The sequence below is a fragment of the Polypterus senegalus genome, chromosome 11 (genome assembly GCF_016835505.1).
Source record: "Polypterus senegalus isolate Bchr_013 chromosome 11, ASM1683550v1, whole genome shotgun sequence".
NCBI classification, from domain to species: domain Eukaryota; kingdom Metazoa; phylum Chordata; class Cladistia; order Polypteriformes; family Polypteridae; genus Polypterus; species Polypterus senegalus.
Window position 1 is genome coordinate 15,517,991 of NC_053164.1, and position 21,391 is coordinate 15,539,381.

The window sequence follows — 21,391 nt, forward strand, 5'->3', positions numbered from 1 at the left end:
CATAAGAGTGAACCTCAGTGGACACCTGCCTCTCTTGTTGACTCCACGCAGTGCCAGTCATCCGACTAACTAAAAAACACGTCACGCATGTGAATAAAGTGACACAGTGACATGTGACAAAATGACAAATGAAGAAGTCAGATCAGTGGATTTGGAATTGCATTGTTTTGTTTTGACAGCATTGACGTTTTAATTCATTGGTGTGAGATACACTAGAAAATGCAGACAGACGTACAAAATGCACTTGCAAGAGAACTAAATATTTTTTTGTGATGTTTTAATGCATAATGTAAGTTGTGAACACCGACATTTTGTAAATGTTATTCTTATTCAGTTTGTTTGGGTTGAAATAAGCTGCGAGAATAAACGTTAGAAAACACTTTTGTAAAAGTAGCTTTCAGGGGATTAAAGGATGGAGACCCCTGCTTCAGAGGTATGATAACATTTTTGGAATATTTTTTTTTGGTTTTGTTCCGATTCATGTATGGGTGGGTGCAGGGCCGTTTGAAGGAATTTGGGGGCCCCAAGCAAAATGGACATGGAGGCCCCCCGCACGCACGCACGCACGCAAAGGAACCACAGCATAGCCATACATATTTCTGCTAGCCTACCTGCTGCAAAATTGCACCATTTGTACAAGACAAGTAGAGCTATTTTATGTGTGTAATTTATCACTTACCACTGTCTTGTTTTTTCTTATCCTCCTCTTCCTTTCTCTTCTTTCTTTTTGGCTTCCTGAAGCATAATTCCGCTTCCTGACTGCCGAGGAAGGTTTGTATTTTGCCGGCAGCAGAGATCGCGTGGTTGGCTGGCTGCTGTCAGCGAGGGGGGCCCCCTTGAGGGGGATCCCGATAACAGTGTCATTGCACTTTACTGCATTCACTATCAATGGGGCTCACACAGTTTGTCGCTGCATTTTATTCTTAACCAGTCGTTGCCTTGGGGCCCCAGGCCAGCTCGGGGCCCCAAGCAATTGCTTGGTTTGCCTGCCTTGTCGCGACGGGCCTGGGTGAGTGATTGCCAAATTCGTCTGGGTTGTTTCAAGTTAAATCAAGAGAATAAATTGTTCCTGTGGCAACCAGTAGAAGGAGCAGTGTGAGCCAGTTAGCGCTGTTCAGGCCAAGTAGTCCTTGCTGTGGAGGCGGAGCTCAGAGGGCGGGAACAGAGGCCTGGGGGTGGGGGAGGGGGGCGTTGGGGCGTGGACAGACAAGGTCAGGGTGAGGGTTTCATGCTATGCTGCATGATTAGATGTGGACGAGCCGGCGCTGGCCACCTCATGCCATCCTGTTTGGCTTTGTGAGGAGCTTTACTCGATGTGCCATTGCGTTTCTTCACTTACCTCTTGAAATAGCTCCAAAATAGCGACCTGAAATCGGCAGTCACTCATGTGTCAGTCAAGTTAATTGATAATTGTTTGAGTCACATTTATGAATGAGTTTCTGTCTGCTGTCTCCTATTGGAATATACTGTATATACAGTATATACTGTTAACTTGTCATTAAATCGTTATGGGCTTTGAACCAAGGTAACTCCTAACTAATGTCAGGGTTGAATTTACCATTAAGTAAAATAAGCAAGTGCTTAGGGCATCGAGGGAAAGGGGAGGGGCACCACAGAAATGTTCCATTGCCAGATTTACCGCGGCAAGAAATCATAAATTCCGCGGCACGGCAAATGCATTACCAGAACTCCATAAAACTAATTCGTAACCCTAGCAAAATTAATGCAATTTTTCTTATTCTTAATCCTTAATAATAATCAATCATAATTCGTAATACTAATCAAATAGGTATATCAAAGCGTTCACATTTTAATCCACAGATTTGCTTCAGGCAAGCGATGCTGGCACATATGTAGGCATAATATTATTCCCAACAAACTATCGAATAAGGTTTCTAAAGTTCTTGTTTATTTCTTGTTGAAGAAAACGGCACTGTAAGCTCGTAGGTTTTCTTGTGACAGAGAATATCGCAGCGGTGACAACACCGATCCATATTTTGAGAACGAACGTTGCACATCAACAGAAGAGATCGGCAACGCAATGTAAACTTTAGAAACAGCTGCTACGCGAGGCAGTCTGTCCTCTAAGGCACGCCAAAAAGCAGTGATATCAGCTGGAATTACTTCACGAGATGCTGTGTCCAGATAAGCTTGCCATTCATCTGCGGCAGCCATCATTGTTGGCACTGATTGCGCATGATCAGTAAAATTCTTCGATAAGAGTGGTAGCTGTCGTGGATTAAATATTCTCACAGATCTTAATAAGTCTATTGCCGGCTATTTGGTTCCCACAAAATATTCTTTAAGTTTGGCAGCAGCATTGTGCTTTGCATCTTCACAGCTGCTGGTTGCAATTGGAAATCCGGACGATTTCATGCAAGACAGTAAGTCAGACGCTTTGTTGTAGACATTGACAGCCATGAATGACTGTGTTCATAATTGGCTGGCAGTGCACAGATACAAGTTCAAGTTCAGCTCTCAGCACGTTAAGTTTATCAGTACTTTGCAGCAACGCCGACAGCCTCTTTAACTGGACTGTAGCTCCACTGTGTTTGATTTCAGTAGCAAGGAACGAGATATTGATGCGATGATGCAATCGGCTAAAGAAAGAACATAAAGAAGTAATCAAAACGAATCATACTAACATCAATATGCCTCAAATGATGAGATTTCATGCAGATTTGGTATTTTCCGCGGCAGTTAGGTTAATTCCGCCGCGTGGCGTTTTACCGCTGCAAAACCCTAAATTCCGCGGTAAATCGTGGGCCTTAACCATATGGTGAAAAACTGCAAATGGTGCAGCTGAACCAGGTTCTACAAAAAGGGGCTCACATATTAAATGAAATAATTACATAGTGTAATGGACAGTCAGGACTTCATAAGGGAAGGACCAGGGGCCTCATGTATAAATGGTGTGTATGCACAGAAATGTTGCGTAAGAACTTTTCCACGTTCAAATCGCGATGTATAAAACCTACACTTGGCGTAAAGCCACTCACTTTTCCACGGTACCTCATACCTTGTCGTACGCAAGTTCTCTGCGCGGTTTTGCAGACTGGCGGCACCCAGCGTCAAAGCAGTGCTACTGTTCCATTGTGGTTACTCCTTATTTTCCTGACGCGACTTTATAAATACACTGAAACTAACCGCATATTGTTTATTAGTGTAACGCATCTGATTGTAATTAACTCGTAACAATATAATGGTCCAGGGAACAGCCATAGTATTCCAAATGCCATAACTGTTTTAGCGTTGTTACTCTCACTTCTCCTTCTTCTTCTTCTTCTTCTTCTTTCAGCTCCTCCTGTTAGGAGTTGCCACAGCGGATCATCTTTTTCCATATTACTCTCACTGCACCACTCAGAGTATTTATATCACTGTATCTGAGTGTGAATCACAGCAGCAGCTGATCAGAAAGAGAATTATCGGTATACGGCATTAAGCACACGCTGTCTCAGCCACTGCAAAACGTTTCAAAGCCTTTCCTGTACAGACCTCTCGGTTCAGAAACAGTTTAATCCCAAGAACTATAAATGCACTCAATCAATTGCTCCTTGTAGAACTGTTTGTACTTATTAGTACAATCACCTCACTGTAAACTTGCACTACAGTTGTAATATTACACAACCTGAGCCACTTTATAAAGCGCGTATTTACATATGATGACGATATCATTTTTAAGGTGAAATGCAGCAAAATATGTTTGTTAAATTATACACATAAAACTTTAACTTCATTTAAATAATCTATATTCTTCACTGGGAGTGTCATTAAGGGTAGAATAATTAAACATGTACTACGAAGATATTTCAATGTTCTTTAAACGTTTTGAAGAATCGGCGCTAAGCTTACTGATGGCTTAACGTCTATTACAGAGCTGATTGTATGGCGATCGGTTACTTGGGGAAAGAAAAGCAAGGACTGCAGTGACGGCTACGCCAATATATATTGAATATAAAACAGAAAGAGAAAATAACAACACAGCTAAAAACGCAGCGACAAATTTCGGCAAAAGTTAAATGCTTGTGTCATGAGCACGAGGCGGCTAGTGTCTGCAACATACGTGGCCATCCACCATGCATGACATTGGCGGGCGAAGGAGCCACCGATTCTTCCTCTGCCCAGTGCCACCACAAGCTTAGAGCCACCCCTGAGTACTGCTGCAATAAATTATTTCATCAAAGGTCGCACACAAACACTTCACCGTGAAACACATGTTTAATAACGTGCTTTAACTCCTATCATCATGAAAATGACATCACGTATACATCTCAGTATTTTAGTTATTCAGAGAGCTGTAATATCATGAATGTAATGGACTCTGTGTCCAGTTGGAGGAAGAGAGCCAGTTTAAGAACCAAGTAGTGATTCACACACATAGAGCACATAGAAGATCAAATACAAAACAAAGCATTTAACGTGCTACTTTAATTACGATGTGATTTGAGAAACTGGTTAATTAAACGATTTTAAGATGAAGTTTATGATGTTCTACTTTAATGACAAAATAAACTACAAGATTAAAGTGGAAATGTCGAGATTGAAGTTGACATTTCGTGCTTTTTCCCCACCATGTGCCTTTTTTCTCTGTACACTAATAAGCTTTCATATGACACTCAGACAGTGGGCTACAACTCGGCTTTTCACGGCGACTTTGATATGTGACTTCTTTTTTATTTCCGGCACCGTGCGATTTTGTGAATGTGAGCTTTCAAGTTTCTCCAACACACTAAGTCACTCGATCAACTTCCTTTTGTTGATTATACCACGGCTTATTTGAACAAATAGTATGTTTTTCCTTTGCCTCCACTTGGTATTCGCTGAAATTCTTATATTTTCCCCGTGCTTTTCCCATTGTCTTTTCACAGAAGGCTGAGTTTAAGGGCGATTTATATTGATTTGCATATTCAAAGAGGCGTAATTCTGGGAGGAGTTGGGGCGTTACATAATGCGCGTGCAAAGCGTAGTTTTCACGCTGATCGGGATTTATGTAGCGGAAGAACGTGGAAGTTGGAGTACGCACAGATTCCTGCATCTGGATTTTTCTGTGCTTAAGCACATTTCAGCTTTTGTGCTTACGCCATGTTATAGTGCGAGTTCTACGCACGGCGTTATACATGAGGCCCCAGGGGAGAGAGCTTGCAGAGGATCACCCCCCCGACTTAGGACAGTGCCGTGGGTTTGGAGGTTTGAAGTTCAGCCCGGCTCTTGGACTGCTCCACTGTACGCAGGTTTCTGTAACCCTTGCTAGCTGGGGAGCTTCTTGTTGATCAGATCTGCACTCCCAGCACTTCCACCTCCATCTGTGTTTTCAGCGACGATAAAGAGCAACATGAAGTTCAAAGACTCTAAGGAGACCAATGGCTTCGCCTTCTTTCTTTTATAGGCCACAAGAAAGGGCCTCCAAAGCAAGAAATACAAACTGGGAACAAGAAGGGGCTAATCTGATGCTGTTGCACACCTGAACACTATCTCTATCATGGCGTCGCCAAAAGACGTTACACACTTCATCAGCACTGAGGTGATGCCCCAAGCTTCAATGTATTTGTTTCCTATGAAAGTCCCTCCCGTCTTTTCAAATACTCCTGGTATGGCTGGCGTGCTGTTGCCACTACAGCGTCTACGCCCCCTCCGGTGAGTGACAGACTGGGAAGGATACCTCGCAAACGCTGTAATGGGGTGCTCAGTGATTTATAACGCTCTAACATGCTTTTAAAATATATTTTCAGCGACCCCACAATTTTGATTTTCCGCCTTTCATACGGTCCAAAGGATTAATCATGAGGTTCCATACCCCTATGGACCCCCTGCATTATACATCTTGCTTCCTGTTCTTCCTGCATTTTCCCCCTAAAATAATAAAAAAAATCAGAGAGCTCAGAGCTTACGTATCCCTCATGTCTGAAAAGACAAAATAATCTGTGTGACTAGATGGGCAGAATTGCACCAGCTGCTTCGTAGTGTTTGGTGTGCCAACCTGGGTATCCCCTGTTATGTTTCAGCCAGCATTTCTCCCCCTGACTGGGGTTAAAACTTGGGTGTTTTGTCTAATTTTGTATCATTAATTTGCATTCTTGTTTCTTTTGTTTATTATGTACTAGCCGTCCCTCACGGCTCTATATCCAGCAGGGGGCGTTAGCTCCCTTGTTGGAATGAGTTCTTTTGTGTTACATAACCCAAATCTATATAGATATGATATAAAAAGGCGATACCCCTCCCTTAGTGATACGGCGGTAAGAAATCACATAGGACGAATAACTTAGCTTTCTTTAATGACGGCTTATGCTGCATAACAGACGAAGGAAGCCATGACAAGACCTTTGAGAGTTGGGGCCCGATGTGTAGAGTCTGCCATTTTCATCGCTGTGTTGGAAGGATTTTCAGGATCAGATGACGTTATCTCCCATCTGTCTGTCGGCTTCAAAGGTGTGCCGGGCAATGTTCCAAGGTTTTATACTCTTTCTTCACGTGCAGACCTTCACTTTGGTGAATTATGCCATTCCAAACAAGGCAAAGAGGATACAGTTTCATGCTGAGTTTGACACACAGAAATAGTATACAGTGGTCATCAGTGTGACTGGCCGCTTCGCAGGTGTCCCTAACTTGTCTTGTCTTATAATGCTTGCCTAGCAGTTCTTACATGGTGAACTCCTGTGTGCTAAATCTGGCTCTGTGTTAGCTGTACATGTGAGTAGAAAGAAAAGTTGATTTATAAAATATTTTTTTACGGAGCACAGTTACATATCAAACATATACACTTATTGCAAGGTCTGCCCATGTAGTAGTAATACAGGACAGCGAAGAGGGCCCTGCCCAGCTCCTTACTCCTGACGTCACCTCCCCTTCGGCCCACAGCCTCTGCCTCGAATTAACGCAAATATATATCGTTCCTGCAACTATGATTCTTAGCGCAATGAGAGAAGTCACAAAATCAACTGGAATGTTCAAGCAAATTATAGAAAAAGAACCCGATCTAAATCCGTAAAGTAGTTCTCTCGTTCTCTAGCTAAGTGGAGGTAAAGAACGCCCTGAGGCTGGCGTGTGAGTGAGGAAGGCCCTGTCCCTCTCCCCTCGGCCTGCTGCATGTCTCTCGGAATCGCACAAATAAATCGGTACTGCAAGCGAACTAGGGTTCTTAACATGATGAGAGAAGTCCCAAAATCAACCGAAATATTCAAGCAAATTATAGAAAAAAAAAAAATTTAAATTTGCTGAGGAGTTCTCTTGTGAAAAGTGGACAGACATGCAGAAAGACAGACAGACAGACATTGGATTTTATATATATTGAAATTTTATTCTTTATTTTTATTTGACTATGTCTGATGTGTTTTGTCGGTGGTTCCCCAAGGGGTGGGGCCACCTGCCAATCACTGCCAGGAACTGCCCTCCACCCTATTTATTGGAAGGCCTTCCATCGTTCCTGATGGCTCATTTTGAACAGGTTAGGGAGTGGAGTGTCATTTGTGTTTTTGCTTTGCTTTACTGCTTTCGGGAAGTCTGGATTTTTTGAACCTGTGCTGTTTATGGATTTTGTGTTTGGGACTTTGTTAGCATTGGATTGCTTTGCCTTCTCAAGCAATTCTTTTGTGTTCTTAGGAGCTTCATGGATTTTGAATGTTTATTTAAAATAAATTATTTTATAAAGATTATTCAAAGCCCTTTTTTGTATCTAGTTGGGGGTTTTGATGCTATTCCTGAGTGGGAAACTTTGAAAGTATTTTTAGGGCTGTTGTACTTTAGGGACTCCCGAATCCTGACATCCCCATTTATTTGATACCAAATACCGCATATACTCGCGGATAAGTCGGGACTTGATTTTAACGTATAACTTCCGGTAGTTCATAATGTCGGTTGTAAACTCACGGTATTGGTCCAAGAGATTATGATATGCTAACACTCACCTGACAGATTAACCATGGAGGACACTGCCTTTATTTTTCTATGTATTGTGCCTACGTGACCACACGGTAATACCTGCACAATTCCAAAGCGACATTGGCACTGTTTTGTGTTTCTTGTATCTCACACCCTCATACACTTTAACCGTAAGAGTATCACTTATCTACGATAGAGCATTCGATCAGAAGAAAATATGAAGCTGGTTTTAAATTAAAAGTCATTGAAATGGTGAAAGAAATTGGTAACTGTGCTACTGCAACAAAATTTGATGTGTCTGAGAAACTGATGCGAGATTGGAGGAGGCAAGAAGTTGTAAAACAAAAACAATTAAGTGTTTTTGAACAGGCTTATAAGTCGGGGGTCTGATTTTATGACCGATTTTTTGGGTTTCAAAACCCAACCTATATGCAAGTACAGTGGTGTGAAAAACTATTTGCCCCCTTCCTGATTTCTGATTCTTTTGCATGTTTGTCACACAAAATGTTTCTGATCATCAAACACATTTAACCATTAGTCAAATATAACACAAGTAAACACAAAATGCAGTTTTTAAATGATGGTTTTTATTATTTAGGGAGAAAACAAAATCCAAACCTACATGGCCCTGTGTGAAAAAGTAATTGCCCCCTTGTTAAAAAATACCCTAACTGTGGTGTATCACACCTGAGTTCAATTTCCGTAGCCACCCCCAGGCCTGATTACTGCCACACCTTTTCAATCCAGAAATCACTTAAATAGGAGCTGCCTGACACAGAGAAGTAGACCAAAAGCACCTCAAAAGCTAGACATCATGCCAAGATCCAAAGAAATTCAGGAACAAATGAGAACAGAAGTAATTGAGATCTATCAGTCTGGTAAAGGTTATAAAGCCATTTCTAAAGCTTTGGGACTCCAGCGAACCACAGTGAGAGCCATTATCCACAAATGGCAAAAACATGGAACAGTGGTGAACCTTCCCAGGAGTGGCTGGCCGACCAAAATTACCCTAAGAGCGCAGAGACGACTCATCCGAGAGGTCACAAAAGACCGCAGGACAACGTCTAAAGAACTGCAGGCCTCACTTGCCTCAATTAAGGTCAGTGTTCACGACTCCACCATAAGAAAGAGACTGGGCAAAAACGGCCTGCATGGCAGATTTCCAAGACGCAAACCACTGTTAAGCAAAAAGAACATTAGGGCTCGTCTCAATTTTGCTAAGAAACATCTCAATGATTGCCAAGACTTTTGGGAAAATACCTTGTGGACTAATGAGACAAAAGTTGAACTTTTTGGAAGGCAAATGTCCCGTTACATCTGGCGTAAAGGAACACAGCATTTCAGAAAAAGAACATCATACCAACAGTAAAATATGGTGGTGGTAGTGTGATGGTCTGGGGTTGTTTTGCTGCTTCAGGACCTGGAAGGCATGCTGTGATAGATGGAAGCATGGATTCTACTGTCTACCAAAAAATCCTGAAGGAGAATGTCCGCCATCTGTTCGTCAACTCAAGCTGAAGCGATCTTGGGTGCTGCAACAGGACAATGACCCAAAACACACCAGCAAATCCACCTCTGAATGGCTGAAGAAAAACAAAATGAAGACTTTGGAGTGGCCTAGTCAAAGTCCTGACCTGAATCCAATTGAGATGCTATGGCATGACCTTAAAAAGGCAGTTCATGCTAGAAAACCCTCAAATAAAGCTGAATTACAACAATTCTGCAAAGATGAGTGGGCCAAAATTCCTCCAGAGCTGTAAAGACTCATTGCAAGTTATCGCAAACGCTTGATTGCAGTTATTGCTGCTAAGGGTGGCCCAACCAGTTATTAGGTTCAGGGGCAATTACTTTTTCACACAGGGCCATGTAGGTTTGGATTTTTTCTCCCTAAATAATAAAACCATCATTTAAAAACTGCATTTTGTGTTTACTTGTGTTATATTTGACTAATGGTTAAATGTGTTTGATGATCAGAAACTTTTTGTGTGACAAACATGCAAAAGAATAAGAAATCAGGAAGGGGGCAAATAGTTTTTCACACCACTGTATATACAGTAACTATCTTGCAGACAGACCTCACTATCTGCATCTCAGGAACTGCAGGTCTGACATTGTGGTCAGCGGCACAGGAGCACCGCAGTGGACTGTACACTACGGTCCTGTTCAGACTATATACATCGGACTTCCAATACAACTAGGAGTCCTGCCACGTGCAAAGTTTGCTGACGACACTCCTGTTCGTGGGCTGCATCAGGAGTGGGCAGGATGAGGAGTATAGGAACCTAATCAAGGACTTTGTTAAATGGTGCGACTCAAACCACCTACAACTGAACACCAGCAAGACCAAGGAGCTGGTGGTGGATATTAGGAGACCCAGGCCCCTCATGGACCCCGTGATCATCAGAGGTGACTGTGCAGAGGGTGCAGACCTATAAATACCTGGGAGTGCAGCTTGATGGTAAATTGGACTGGACTGCCAGTACTGATGCTCTGTGCCAGAGAGGACAGAGCTGACTATACTTCCTTAGAAGATTGGCGTCCTTCAACACCTGCAATAAGATGCATCAGATGTTCTATCAGATGGTTGTGGCGAGCGCCCTCTACTACGTGGTGGTGTGCTGGGTAGGCAGCATAAAGAAGAGGGACACCTCACAAACTGGTGAGGAAGGCAGGCTCTGTTGTAGGCATGGAGCTGGACAGTTTGACATCTGTGGCAGAGCGACGGGCACTGAGCAGACTGCTGCCAATCATGGAGAATCCAATGCATCCAGTAAACAGGATCATCTCCAGACAGAGGAGCAGCTTCAGAGACAGACTGAGGAGACCCCACACTATGCGACTCTTCAATTCCACCCGGGCGGAGTAAATGTTAACATTATACAATCTTATTGACTGTTATACTTGCATTGTTATCACTCTTTAATTTAATATTGTTTTTTATCAGTAAGCTGTTGCTGGAGCATGTGAATTTCCCCTTGGGATTAATAAAGTATCTATCTATCTATCTATCTATCTATCTATCTATCTATCTATCTATCTATCTATCTATCTATCTATCTATCTATCAGTGTATTTTACATCTATCTATCTATCTATCTATCTATCTATCTATCTATCTATCTATCTATCTATCTATCTATCTATTATATAGTGCCTTTCACATCTATCTATCTATCTATCTATCTATCTATCTATCTATCTATCTATCTATCTATCTATCTATCTATCTATCTATTATATAGTGCCTTTCACATCTATCTATCTATCTATCTATCTATCTATCTATCTATCTATCTATCTATCTATCTATCTATCAGTGTATTTTACATCGTGATCTATCTATCTATCTATCTATCTATCTATCTATCTATCTATCTATCTCCTTCCTGTTCTTGCTGTCGCTGTGCATGCTGGGTGGTTGTCTCGAGTGTGAGCGAGTGGAACTGGTGGTGGACGCTGAGGTGAGTGTGGTGATTCTTTTTTCTTCTAATTTTCTAGTTTCTTATTTCTATCTTTTCTTTGGTGAAAACAGCTACACTTGTTTTTGTACTGAGTGGCTTAGGCCACGGCAGCCGCAATGGCTGCAAATCTTGAACGTTTGAGCCGCCGCCATGGGATTAAACTTATATCGGAGGAGTTTGTTCCTTTAGAGGCGGGGGTTTTGGCGGTAGGCGAAGTGGTCGGATGTGAAAATATTAAGTCAGCTTCACGTAATGAGCGGGAATATCGTGGTTTTTTTGAGCTCTGTGGATTTAGTTCCGACAGTGGTTGAGAAGGGGTGGTTATTAATGGCTCCTTTGTACAGGTTTCCCCTTTAGCCGTCCGTCCCGTAGAGTAACAATTTCAAATGCCGCCTTTCTCAAAATGAAACTATAGCGAAAGAGTTGGAGCGGCATGGGCGTCTGGTATCGAAAATTCGGCACATTCCTTTAGGGTGTAAATCGCCTGATTTAAAACATGTCTTGTCATTTAGGAGACAAGTTTTATGGTTTTAAATAGAATGGATGACGAATTAAATGTGGCAATGAAGTTTAGAGTGGACGGTTTCGATTATGTGATTTTCGTCACTTCTAACGAAATGAAATGTTTTGGGTGCGGAGTGAAGCTCATTTAATTAAACAGTGTCCTGAGAAACACAGGGAACAAGAAAACTAGCCGTACAGAAATAGAAGGGCAGAAAGTGGAAGATCACGAAATTGTGGCTGATGGCGCAGAGGCGCAAGGTGATAAGAATAAAATGCTACTAGAGCTGAAGGGCAGGAGAATCAAGTGCCTCCCAGAGATGAGCCGAATGAAGGCGGTAGTGAAACGGTAGATCAAACAGCGGCTGCAGCAGAAAGTGTGTGGGGAGACATTGATATGGATGAGGGAGGCAGCAACGAGACAGAGGAAAAAAGGGAATTTAAAAGTCCTGCTCAAAAAAGGCAAGGAGAAAGAGAAGATCGGGCACGAAAGAAAATTGTTTTAAGTCAGGGCTCGGGGTCGTTGGAGAGGATCCCGCCTATGGTCCTTGTCAGGAGGATTTTCCGTCTTCGCGGAGACGGCCGATAACGTCTCAAATGCGGGAGTGTCGGGGAAGAGCGACGACGGTAATATCTCCGATGGGTCTGCTGCCTCGGAGCCCCCAGAGTTAAAAGCCAGGGGGGGTTACAGCGCTCAAAGTGTGAAAGAGTTTTTGGTGAATACCGCCGGAAAAAAGGGGGTGGATGTGGCCGAATTTTTCCCTGACATTGACCTCTTTCTATCGTCTGTCCGCGGGTTGCGACGAGACAAAGCAGCCTCCGCAATGTTTGATGTTAAAGAACTAGTGAGGCTAAAGAATTTAACAAGTAAACTGAGAAAACAGTCCAATCTAAACACCACCTAATGGCTAAGCCCCCTGTTAAATCCACTCCACAGTCTTTGTGGTGGTCCCTATGTTTCATTGTGTGTTTATCTATATATTCTGTTACTATGGCAAGTGTACACATAGGAACCCTAAATATTAACGGTGGGAGAAGTCCAGATAAGAGGGTCGCATTGTTTGATTTTATCAGACAAAAAGACTTGAATGTCACCTTTCTACAAGAAACCCACATTGATGAGCAAAATCAGTGGGAGTGGAGCAGAGATTGGAAGGGGGACATTTTATTTAGTAATGGGACAAATGTTAGTGCTGGAGTGGCCATTTTATTTCTTGGAGGACTTCAAGTAGAAGTTTGCAGTACTGACGAGCTGGTGAAAGGAGACTCCTGAAAGTGACGGTGAAACTTCAAGGCAGTGTCGTCACTTTCATTAATGTGTACCGAATGAGGGTGAGGAGAGGCTCCACTTCTTTAACAAGTTAGGAGATCTTTTATCCAAGTGTGACCCTGAGAAGTGGTGGTGTTAGGAGGGATTTTAATTGTACACTTGATACCAGAATAGACAGAAATAATGGGCTGGAACCGCACCCTGCTCAGCACGAGCTTTAGGTAAAATAATTAAGGACATTGGGCTGGAAGATGTATGGAGGGCAAAATGGGGCCTGTCGGCAATACACCTGGGGGGACGAGTGGAAATACGATCTCAATGGCAGACTCGATCATTTTTATAGTTTTAAGCACCTGTTAGGTTTATTTAAGGTGTGCTCCATTATACCTACAGGCTTCTCTGATCACAGTCTGGTGTGTTGTACACTTATTTGTAACACTTACAGACCCGTAGTCCATACTGGCATTTTAACACACTCCTCCTTAAAGATCAGAACTTTAAAGAGTTATTTGTTCATTTCTGGGGAGGCTGGAAGGCTATGAAGAAGGAGTTCACCAGCTTACAACAGTGGTGGGAGGTTGGGAAGAGTCACATCCGGGCCTTGTGTCAGGAGTATACCAGAAATGTCACCCAAGTATTGCGGTCAGAAATGGCAGCTTTAGAAATTAAAATAGCTGAATTTCAACAGCTTCTAGAGAAGGGTCCAAATGAGCAGCTTCAGGCGAGCCTGACTTCTGCTAAACTGGGGTTGGCCACCTGCTTGAGACCAGAGCTCAGGGGCTTTAGTGAGGGCCCGCTTTCAACGACTGACTGAGATGGATGCACCAACTCAATACTTTTTGGTTTAGAGAAAAAACTCGCAGAGTAAAATCTTACATTGCATAAGAACACCCGATGGCAGAGACACAAGAGCCCAGTGAAATAAGGCAGGTGGTCCGTGAATTTTATGAATTTTTGTTTGCTGCAGATGGTGATGGTGGCAGTGAAGACCAACAGGCCTTTTTGCAGGACTTACCGCAGCTGCCCAATGCAGATGTGGCAGCTAAATAGAGAGGTGACCTTTGCAGAACTCACCACAGCCCTGGGACAGCTGAAAACAGGGAAGGTCCCTGGAATCGATGGAATACCAGTGGAGTTTTATAAAGAGTTCTGGGATGTCATCGGCCTGGACTTATTGGAAGTGTTCCGTGGAGTTTTAAACTGGCTTGTTACCACAGAGCTGCCGTAGAGCCGTGATCACGCTGCTGCGAAGAAGGGAGACTTGTGTCTCATTAAGAACTGGCGGCCTGTGTCTCTCTTATGCGCTGATTATAAAGTTCTCTCTAAAGCCTTAGCCAACAGGATGGTCCAAGTTTTAGGGAGAGTGGTGCATCCTGATCAGAATTACTGCGTGGCTGGCAGGTCCATCTTTAATAACATTTTTTTAATTGGGACATTTTGGCTGCTGCAGAACTGTTTGGTTTTCAGACTGGTCTTATTTTTCTTGACCAGGAAAAAGCTTTTGACAGGGTCAGTCACTCATTTTATTGGAATGCCATGAAGGCGTTTGGGTTTGGGGGGTCTTTTATTAAACATATTCACTTACTTTATAGTGACATTTCTGGTATCATAAAGGTCAATGGTGGCTTGTGTGCACCTTTCAGTGTCAGAAGAGGAGTCAGACAGGGATGTTCTTTGTCCGGCATGTTATATGCTCTGGCGCTGGAGCCTTTCCTGGTGCACCTGAGGAAGGTGCTGACTGGTCTCTCCATCCCCAACTGCAACATGGACCCTGTGAAAGTCACTGCTTATGCAGATGATCTTGCTGTAGTCATCACAAGCCAGAAGGATTTGGACAAATTAACAGAAGGTCTGAGGAATTACAGCAAAGCATCTCGGCTAAAGTGAATTGGAACAAAAGTAGTGCAGTGCTGGTGGGAACTGGACAGGATGTAGTCCTCCTCGACTGGAAGGGGTCTGCAGTGGACAACTGGAGGCTTCCTGTACCTGGGAGTCCATCTTGGAGATGACCACTACATCCAAAAGAACTGGGAGGGTCTGTTGGACAAGGTTACAGCTCGGCTTGCCAAGTGGAAGTGGATACTCCCTCAGTTATCCTATAGAGGACGGATGCTGGTCATTAATAACCTGGTGACCTCCAGCCTGTGGCATAAGTGTATTTGTCTACAACCTCCACCTTTGCTTGTTCAGCAGATACAGGAGGCGATCATGGATTTTTTTTGGACTGGTACCCATTGGATACAGAAGGGCGTTCTATTTTACCATTGGATGAAGGCGGACAAGGACTTATTGACATTACCAGCAGGATTGCTGCTTTCCGCCTTCAGACCATTCAAAACTGCTGTATCCTGTTGAGCAGAGCCAGTGGATGAACTTAGCCGTACTCTTCTTTAAACAAGCCAGGCATATGGGACTTGGGAAAAGTTTACTGCTGTGCCACTTAGATAAGATCAAGACTTTACAGGTGCCAGAGTTTTATAAAAGCCTTTAGCAGCGTGGCAACTGCTGATAAAAAGGACTGTGATGATCTCTCCACATTTTGGGTCCTTCATGAACCGCTGTTCTACAATCCTGCTGTTGGCACTGCTATAGGAATTTCTGAAAACTTTATTAATCATTTCATAATACATGGAATAACCACAATAAAGGACATAATTGACTGGGAAAATTACACTTGGAAAAGTGCACAAGTGGTAGCAGTGGAGACAGGAGTGCACTCAGTCCGCTAATGGAGAAGTTTCTGTGGCAGGTACAATCATCAATGGACAGGGAATCCATGACACTCCTGCACGGAATTTTCTCATCACAACTGAAGCCAACTGACAAACGCCTTTTCCAACACTTACTGTGTCTCCGGCTGTTGAACTGAGGGATGGTGAGACTAATGTTTTAGCCTTAAGTTCTCTAGAGGCGTTATCTCTACCTACAGTGCCGGGGAAACAGCTGTACAGGATTTGTGTGAAGGTGAACAACCTGGAGCAGCTGAGGACACGAAGACACGACACACCATGGAGAGACAAGCTTGGAGCACCTCTAGGAGGTCGTTGTACAAGCCGCCATTGGCCAGTAGGGTGGGAGACCTGCAGTGGAGGTTGGTACATGGGATACTAGCGGTGAACTCCTTCTTATCGATTATATGTCCGGGGGTCTCAGATTGCTGCCCTTTTGTGGTCTGAGGGAAAGTGTCTTTCATGCTTTTATGTATTGTGAGAGGCTCCAGACCTTTTTAGTAAATTGAAAGAATAGTAGAAGGGCTGGGGTCCATATAATGGCACGGTGTTTGTGTTTGGGGTTAGAATTACTAAACACACCAGAGAAAATATGAACTTAATTAATTTTATTATCGGGCAAGCAAAACTGTCAATATGGAAGACCCGTAAAACAAGATTACTGGGAGTGGAAATGAAAATGTTGTTGTATTTTTTAGAAAAGTATGTGAAAGTAGGATATTAGTGGATTTTAATTTTTATAAGTCCACAAATAATTTAGCAAAGTTTAAGGAAATGTGGTGCGTGAATAATGTGCTTTGTGTATGTGATGAAGATAATTTGCAATTTGTGCTCTGAGTTTGGTGTTTTACTCCTTTATAAATTGGGTTGATAAATTGAGAATAAGTGGAGGGTGAAAACAATGGGAGGGATTAGATAAATATATACAGTATTCCAAGAACAATATGAATATGTAATGGTTTAAAAATGAATATTCATCATTAGGAAAGTGTGTACGTGTTTTTGTAAGATTTAAGATTTTGAGTTTACTGTGTTTTTTTGTATTTATTCCTGTGTTTATTTAATAAAGTTTGGTTTTAAAAATAAAAAAAAATATCTATCTATCTATCTATCTATCTATCTATCTATCTATCTATCTATCTATCTATCTATCTATCTATCTATCTTTCATATAGTGCCTTTCATATCTATCTATCTATCTATCTATCTATCTATCTATCTTACTATATAGTGCCTTTCATATCTATCTATCTATCTATCTATCTATCTATCTATCTATCTATCTATCCATCTGCCCTCACTGCTCGTCTTCTCTGTACTGCTGAGGAAAAAGAATTGCAGAAAGTCAGTTGAGCGCCCTCTCTCAGCCCGGGGTGGTAATACTTACTTCAGATGAGCCCAAGTGACAACATCAAAACTTTGGCGTTTGAAAAGTTTCTTGTTATATTGATTATCTTCTTTATTTCTTTTACGGTTTCTTCTTTTCTTTTTGACCAGGTATGACCACTTGTCTCAAGTTCTGACTAAAATTCTGGATGAGCGGCCAGAAAATGTGGTGGACATATTTGAGGACATCAGCAACGAAGTGAAGTTGACCTGCTTCTCCAAAAAACTGGACACCCTGAGGGAAAAAAGGGAGATTTCACCTCTCTGGGAGCTTGCTGAGATCCAAAAGGCTTTGTTCTACAAAACTACGGAGCCAGAAGAAGATGATGTAAGGTGACATCTTACTGTTTCCAAGGTCATTGTGGTGTAGATGCTAGGACATTGTCACAGCAGGTACAGCAAACCTCAAAAAGTATTTGTTTTATATACTGTAAATAAAATGGTGGTCAAGTTTAAATAAAAATCAAGAGGTCATAGTTCCATAGCTACAACAAACCTTTAATCCAAAGAGTGGATTCAAAAAGTATTCAGACCCTTTTACTTTCTGCACACTTTATTGGGCATAGATTTAATTTTAAATGGAGAAATTTGAGATGTTTTGTTAATCAGTCTACACTCAGTAAGCCATAATGACCAAATGAAAACTTGTTTAAAGAAAGATTTCTTATAAATCATTCCTATAAAGTATTCAGACCCCTGTATTCACTAATTTGTAGAAGCCACTTTAGCAGTAACTCCAGCTTTGTGTTTTCTTAGCAAAGTCTCTACAAGCTTTGCACACTCAGATTTGAGCAGATTATCCCATTCTTCCTGATAGATCCTCTCGGGGTCAGTTAGATTGGATGGGAAGGGTCTGCAAGCTGCCATCTTCAGGTCTCTCCGCAGATTTGTAAGTCTGGGCTTTGGCTGGGTCACTCAAGGGCAGTCAAAGACTTGTGGCAAAGCTACACCAGTATTGTACTGGTTGTGTGTCCAGCTCTGTTAAGGTATGTGATAACTGCAGCACGAGGCTGCCCAGTGAGGGCACCTAATTCAGCCCCTTCCAGTCCTCCAGCTTATAAGGACCCTCAACTCCTGGGAGGCAGAATCACTCGGCTGACGGATGACCAGTGAGTTCCAGAAAGCATCGACTATCAAATGCTTTTTGTTTGAAATATTTTCATTTTCCCTTTAGTTTTCTCTCATAAACCTGGGCAACCATGCTAAGGTGGGCATTACCTCCATTTATCTTTCCTTTCTATTAAACTGGACAACCAGGTTGGCACCCCAAATTTTGATCAAACCGTCTGTCATTCCTGCATCTGGCCACAATGCTTTGGGTCATCGCCGTGCTGATAAATGAACCATCACCCCAGCCTGAGGCGGCATGCACTGTGGAGCAGGTTCTCTTCAAGGTCCTCTCTGTATGTCGCTGCATTTCATCCTTCCCATAGCTCTGACCAGTCACCCTATCCCTGCTGCTGAGAAGCACCTCCATAGCATGAGGCTGCCACCGCCATTCTTCTCCCTAGAGACTTTAGTAGGCAGATGATGAACTGTGCGTGGGTTTCATCCGACAAAGTGTTTGGAGCTTTGGCCAAAGTGTTCAGTGTTTGTCTAATCAGACCGAAGAAACTTCCTTAAAATGCTGTACAGCAAAGTCCAAGTGGGCTGTCAAATCTTTTACTCAAGAGTGGCTTCATAATCGTCTGACTGATGGACATGGGCCTCCTTCTGCTAGGTTCTTCCATCTCAGCAGGTGACTTCTGAAGCTCTGTTAAAAGGACCTTTGGCTTCTTGGTCACCTCCTTGACCAAGTCAAGTCAAATAGTCAAAATGTATTGATAGATAGGGCACATTTAAGGCCACAGAGGTAGTTTCTAAAGTGCCGTACATGAAAACAGATAAATAAAATCAATTGAAAAGAAGAACATAAAACAATAAACAACTGACAAATAACAATTATTGGCACATAAAAACACATCATTAGCGACGAAAAACCAGCGAGAAAACACGTGTTTTCAGCAGAAATTTCAAAATCAACCGTGTTGGGGCTGCTCTTATCTGAAACGGTAGGCTGTCCCAGAGTGGAGAAGCAGTCACCACAAAAGCACGATCAGCTCCATTGTGGTAAAGCCAGTCGCAACTGCTCAGATGAGCTCAGGGATCGAGGCAAGGAGGTCAGACTTTTAAGCTGGGGCCCAGACCATTTAAACCAGGGGTGCCCACACTTTTTCGGCTTGCGAGCTACTTTTAAAATGACCAGGTCAAAATGATCTACCTACATTAAAAATGATATATATATATACTGCTGAAAAGAATTAAAGGAACACTTTTTAATCAGAGTATAGCATAAAGTCAATGAAACTTATGGGATATTAATCTGGTCAGTTAAGTAGCAGAGGGGGTTGTTAATCAGTTTCAGCTGCTGTGGTGTTAATGAAATTAACAACAGATGCACTAGAGGGGCAACAATGAGATGACCCCCAAAACAGGAATGGTTTAACAGGTGGAGGCCACTGACATTTTCCCCTCCTCATCTTTTCGGACTGTTTCTTCACTAGTTTTGCATTTGGCTACAGTCAGTGTCACTACTGGTAGCATGAGGCGATACCTGGACCCTACAGAGGTTGCACAGGTAGTCCAACTTCTCCAGGATGGCACATCAATACGTGTCATCGCCAGAAGGTTTGCTGTGTCTCCCTGCACAGTCTCAAGGGCATGGAGGAGATTCTAGGAGACAAGCAGTTACTCTAGGAGAGCTGGAGAGGGCCATAGAAGGTCCATAACCCATCAGCAGGACCAGTATCTGCTCCTTTGGGCAAGGAGGAACAGGATGAGCACTGCCAGAGGCCTACAAAATGACCTCCAGCAGGCCACTGGTGTGAATGTCTCTGACCAAACAACCAGAAAGACATCATGAGGGTGACCCAAGGGCCCCATGTCCTCTAATGGGCCCTGAGCTCACTGCCCAGCAGCATGCAGCTCGATTGGCATTCGCCATAGAATACCAGAATTGGCAGATGCACCACTGGTGTCCTGTGCTTTTTACAGATGAGAGCAGGTTCACCCTGAGCACGTGACAGAAGTGAAAGGGTCTGGAGAAGCCATGGAGAACATTATGCTGCCTGTAACATCATTCAGCATGAGCAGTTTGGTGGTGAGTTAATGATTGTCTGGGGAGGCATATCCATGGAGGGTCACACAGACCGCTACAGGCTTGACAAAGGCACCTTGGCTGCCATTAGGTATCAGGATGAAATCCTTGGACCCATTGTCAGACCCTATGCTGGTACAGTGGCTCCTGGTGCACGACAATTCCTGGCCTCATGTGGTGAGAGTATGCAGGCAGTTCCTGGAGGATGAAGGAATTGATACTATTGACTGGCCACCACACTTTCCTGACCTAAATCCAATAGAGCACCTCTGGGACATTATGTTTTGGTCCATCCAATGCCACCAGGTTGCACCTCAGACTGTCCAGGAGCTCAGTGATGCCCTGGTCCAGATCTGGGAGGAGATCCCCCACAACACCATCTGTCATCTCATTAGAAGCATGCACCGATGTTGTCAGGCATGTATACAAGAACACAGGGGCCATACAAAGTGCTGCGTACAATTTGGAGTTGCTGCAATTCAATTTGGGCAAAATGGACTAGCCTGCCACATCATTTTTTCACTCTGATTTTTGGGGCGTCTTTGAATTCAGGGCTCTGTAGGTTGATCATTTTCATTTCCATCAAACGATGTGGCATCCTTTCGTTCCTAACACCTTACCCAGTCTATATCAGTATAGATATCCAGGAGGATTTCTTTTTCCCATTGAGATCTGATGTGTTTTCAAAGTGTTCCTTTAATTATTTTGAGCAGTTTATATATACTGAGTATCAGAAGTGGGTAGTAACGAGTTACATTTACTCCGTTACATTTACTTGAGTAACTTTGTAAAAAAATTGTACTTCTAGAGTAGTTTTACTGCACCATACTTTTTACTTTCACTTGAGTACATTTGTGAAGAAGAAACGCTACTCATACTCCGCTACATTGGGCAACACTCGAATCGTTACTTTTTTTCCATTAGATAAAGTCTGACAGACAATTTTCAATCTGCTCTGTGTAGCGTATGCTGTCAAGTTTCGCACACACCTTCCATTGCATCTCGCATGTTCCCCAAATCAAGGCACTGCAGC

General features: G+C 42.9%; 1 protein-coding gene across 1 annotated transcript in view; it reads left to right on the forward strand.

Moving 5' to 3' along the window:
* Positions 1–21,391, forward strand: part of LOC120539717 (radial spoke head protein 4 homolog A-like) — a 50,061-nt gene that overhangs the window by 1,668 nt on the left and 27,002 nt on the right. The window contains exon 2 of the mRNA XM_039770100.1: positions 17,334–17,550. Within this exon, the coding sequence (XP_039626034.1) occupies positions 17,334–17,550 (217 nt within the window). The remainder of the gene's footprint in view (positions 1–17,333; positions 17,551–21,391) is intronic.